The sequence below is a fragment of the Syngnathus leptorhynchus genome, chromosome 1, assembly GCF_054491065.1.
Source record: "Syngnathus leptorhynchus isolate UIUO chromosome 1, UIUO_Slep, whole genome shotgun sequence".
Taxonomy (NCBI): Eukaryota; Metazoa; Chordata; class Actinopteri; order Syngnathiformes; family Syngnathidae; genus Syngnathus; species Syngnathus leptorhynchus.
In genome coordinates this window covers 20,293,938-20,296,639 of record NC_141195.1, presented here as the reverse complement: position 1 = coordinate 20,296,639, position 2,702 = coordinate 20,293,938, and the positions used below count along the sequence as shown (strand labels likewise).

Sequence of the window (2,702 nt, the reverse complement as noted above, 5' to 3'; positions counted from 1 at the left end):
CTACTTTTTTATGCTGCCCAATAACAAAGTGGAGTAGGTGCATAGCGCGCATGCGCTAAACATGGGATAAACAGTCTCCTGTTTTGGTTGGTTTTATGGATAAACTTTCTTGAAAGCGGAAAGTGAAAATAAAGTGTTGTAAACCCGGTAAGTCAGCATCTTCAATCTGGCTCTGAGAATAAAAATAATAATAATAATGACTGAATTTGAATGTGAAATAAACAGGTCTCACACATATGTACACACAGCCATTACATTCTCTGCTTTCAACTGCAGCACTAACTTCTCTCTTCATGCATTGTTTGTTTTTGCAACTCACAACTTATGTTACACGTAGGCGTGTTTCTTAGAGGCCAGTAAGATGCACATTGCATTTGTTTTCTTCCCAATACAAACAAGAAAACCAAAGTTATGCCAAAACACACAGATGCATGCACATTGCATTTATTTTCTTCTTAACACAAACAAGAAAACCCAAGTTATGCCAAAACACATGCTCAGCGGTTGTAAATGATCGTTTTATTGTAAATGAACAGTTATGCCATCTGTTTGCCAGGCATGTCAGTTGCCGCTGTGGCTGCATGCACACTGCACAGAAGAATGGTGGCAGTATAAAACCCCACCCCCATCCTCTTCCCTCATGAGTAAACTAACCAGTGGGACTTTTTTGCACCCTCCTAATCTCTCTGCCCACAAAGTCACATTTAACTTCACTTCATTACAGGACTTGAATATTTGCATGTCGCTTTTTAACATTTGAACATCCAAATAAGATCTATGTACCACATTTTTATCCCCCGCCACCTTCTGTAGGGGTACCAAGTCCTTTCAGCAAAAGCTTTCCTTTTTTCCCCACTTTTTTCTGTGTGAAAATGGATTTGCAAGCCAATTAGCACTAGGAAGATGAGAAGTGGAGCGTCATTAACCTGTTGGACTTTGGTGTGAAATATTGATCAAAACAAGGCTGTACCTTTAATACAATGCACAAATGCAGAGTAACACGCAGTATGCAAACCAATTATGCAATTAACAGATAACAGTTTTCTTAGAGGTTATCTGTTGAAAGTGTGCACGCTCAAAACCTCCCTCTCATATTACAAAACATAACACAAAAAAGATATGCACAGAGATGAAATCCAGTTTGACACACCGGCTCGTCTGAGCGCACTATTTGTCACTTTTGCCCGCTTTGGCGTCTGTTATCATTTGCATGGCATCATTTGCATGCTTGGTAGGCATAAGCCGTCTGTCCCTCTTGCAGAATTTCAAATGCGTCCCATGTCAGCTCGAGTGACCCTTCACTCCCGCGATGGATCCCAGAAATGCGAGTTTCCGCGACGGGGGAGGAGGACACCGCAGGCGGTCATCACAGGACGATGGGAGCCTGCAGCCGAGGCCTTTGCTAGCCCACGATGGCGTGCTGGCATTGGATCAGATGAGGATAATTGGGAGCCGCAATGAGTACACACAAGGACCCACAAGGACTCCGGCCTCACAGAAGAGTGACCCAGTTAAGTCCCAGTTTTCCAGCATTCATCAGGACGCCCAGGGCGAGAGGCCCAGTGATCTTCAGAACCTGTGTGCCAACCCAATGCCGTCGTCTGGGACCGAGGACTCTCAGAGTAGTGCGGGGAGCACTTGCTCGGTTCAGAGACTCCTCGGCAGCATGGGAAATGGTGACCAGATAGTCAGTGCCCAGCCCACATCTGCAGAGCTAATTTCAAGTGAAAAAACATTAAATGAAGAGCCAAAGTTGTCTATGGCTGAACCCGGCAGCGGCGGGTGTAAAAAGCACTCCAAGTGCGAGCGTTGCGGTCTGTGCCGGTGCGATGAATGCAGGCGTCCTCGCCCGATGCCCACCTGCGTGATGTGCGGCAGACGTTGTGTATGTTCTGTGCAACACGCGGTGGAATACTGTACATGCGTGTGCTGTGTCAAGGGTCTGTTCTACCACTGCTCCACCGACGACGAAGACACGTGTGCCGACAAGCCCTTCTCCTGCACGCAGGCGCACTGCTGCATCCGTTGGACGGCCATGTCATTTTTGGCTATGTTCCTCCCGTGTCTCCTTTGCTACCTTCCAGCTCGAGGATGCGTCGCCGCGTGCCAGAGCTGCTATGAGCGCGCTACGCGGCCCGGCTGTCAGTGCAAAAACCTAATCCACTTTGAGGCTGGGAGCAAGCCAACGTAGAATGTGCAAAAAGGCATCAGATAGTTTGCTTTCCAAATTCACTGGGTTCAATTGATCTCCATCCTAACTACAATTATGTTGGGAAGATTTGGCTTTGGGGTGAAATTTCAGAATGGAAAAAGCACTCGAAACTTTTCAGGGGAACTTAATTTGACCTTTTTCGAACTTGAACAACTGTTCGGCACAGCTTGGTGCTCAAGGAGCTGGAAATTCACAACAATGGTTTGATCCATAAAAAGATCAAAGGACTACCACTCCTCGACATTTGTGTGACTCCCCCAGTCTCTCTGCTGCAAGCTTTTGATGGCACTCTAAGATCTGTCGCCACTTCCTACTGTGAACATCTTTTAACCAAAATAAGACATTTGCAAACATCTGCTTTTACTTTGGAAAACAAAAACCATTCATCTTTCTTGTGTGATATCTCTGAACTGATGTTTAGTTGTTTTCAATCACTGAATAATATAAAATAAACAAAAATAATTGGCAGTAAGTAATTGGGGGAAAATAT

General features: G+C 45.4%; 1 protein-coding gene across 1 annotated transcript; it reads left to right on the top strand.

The window, feature by feature from the left end:
- Positions 1–1,309: 1,309 nt before the first annotated feature.
- On the top strand, positions 1,310–2,367 carry spry2 (sprouty RTK signaling antagonist 2). Its single transcript, XM_085919453.1, has one exon. It carries the CDS (start codon positions 1,310–1,312, stop codon positions 2,189–2,191), a length of 882 nt encoding a protein of 293 aa, XP_085775579.1. The 3' UTR covers positions 2,192–2,367.
- The last annotated feature ends 335 nt before the right edge of the window (positions 2,368–2,702 follow it).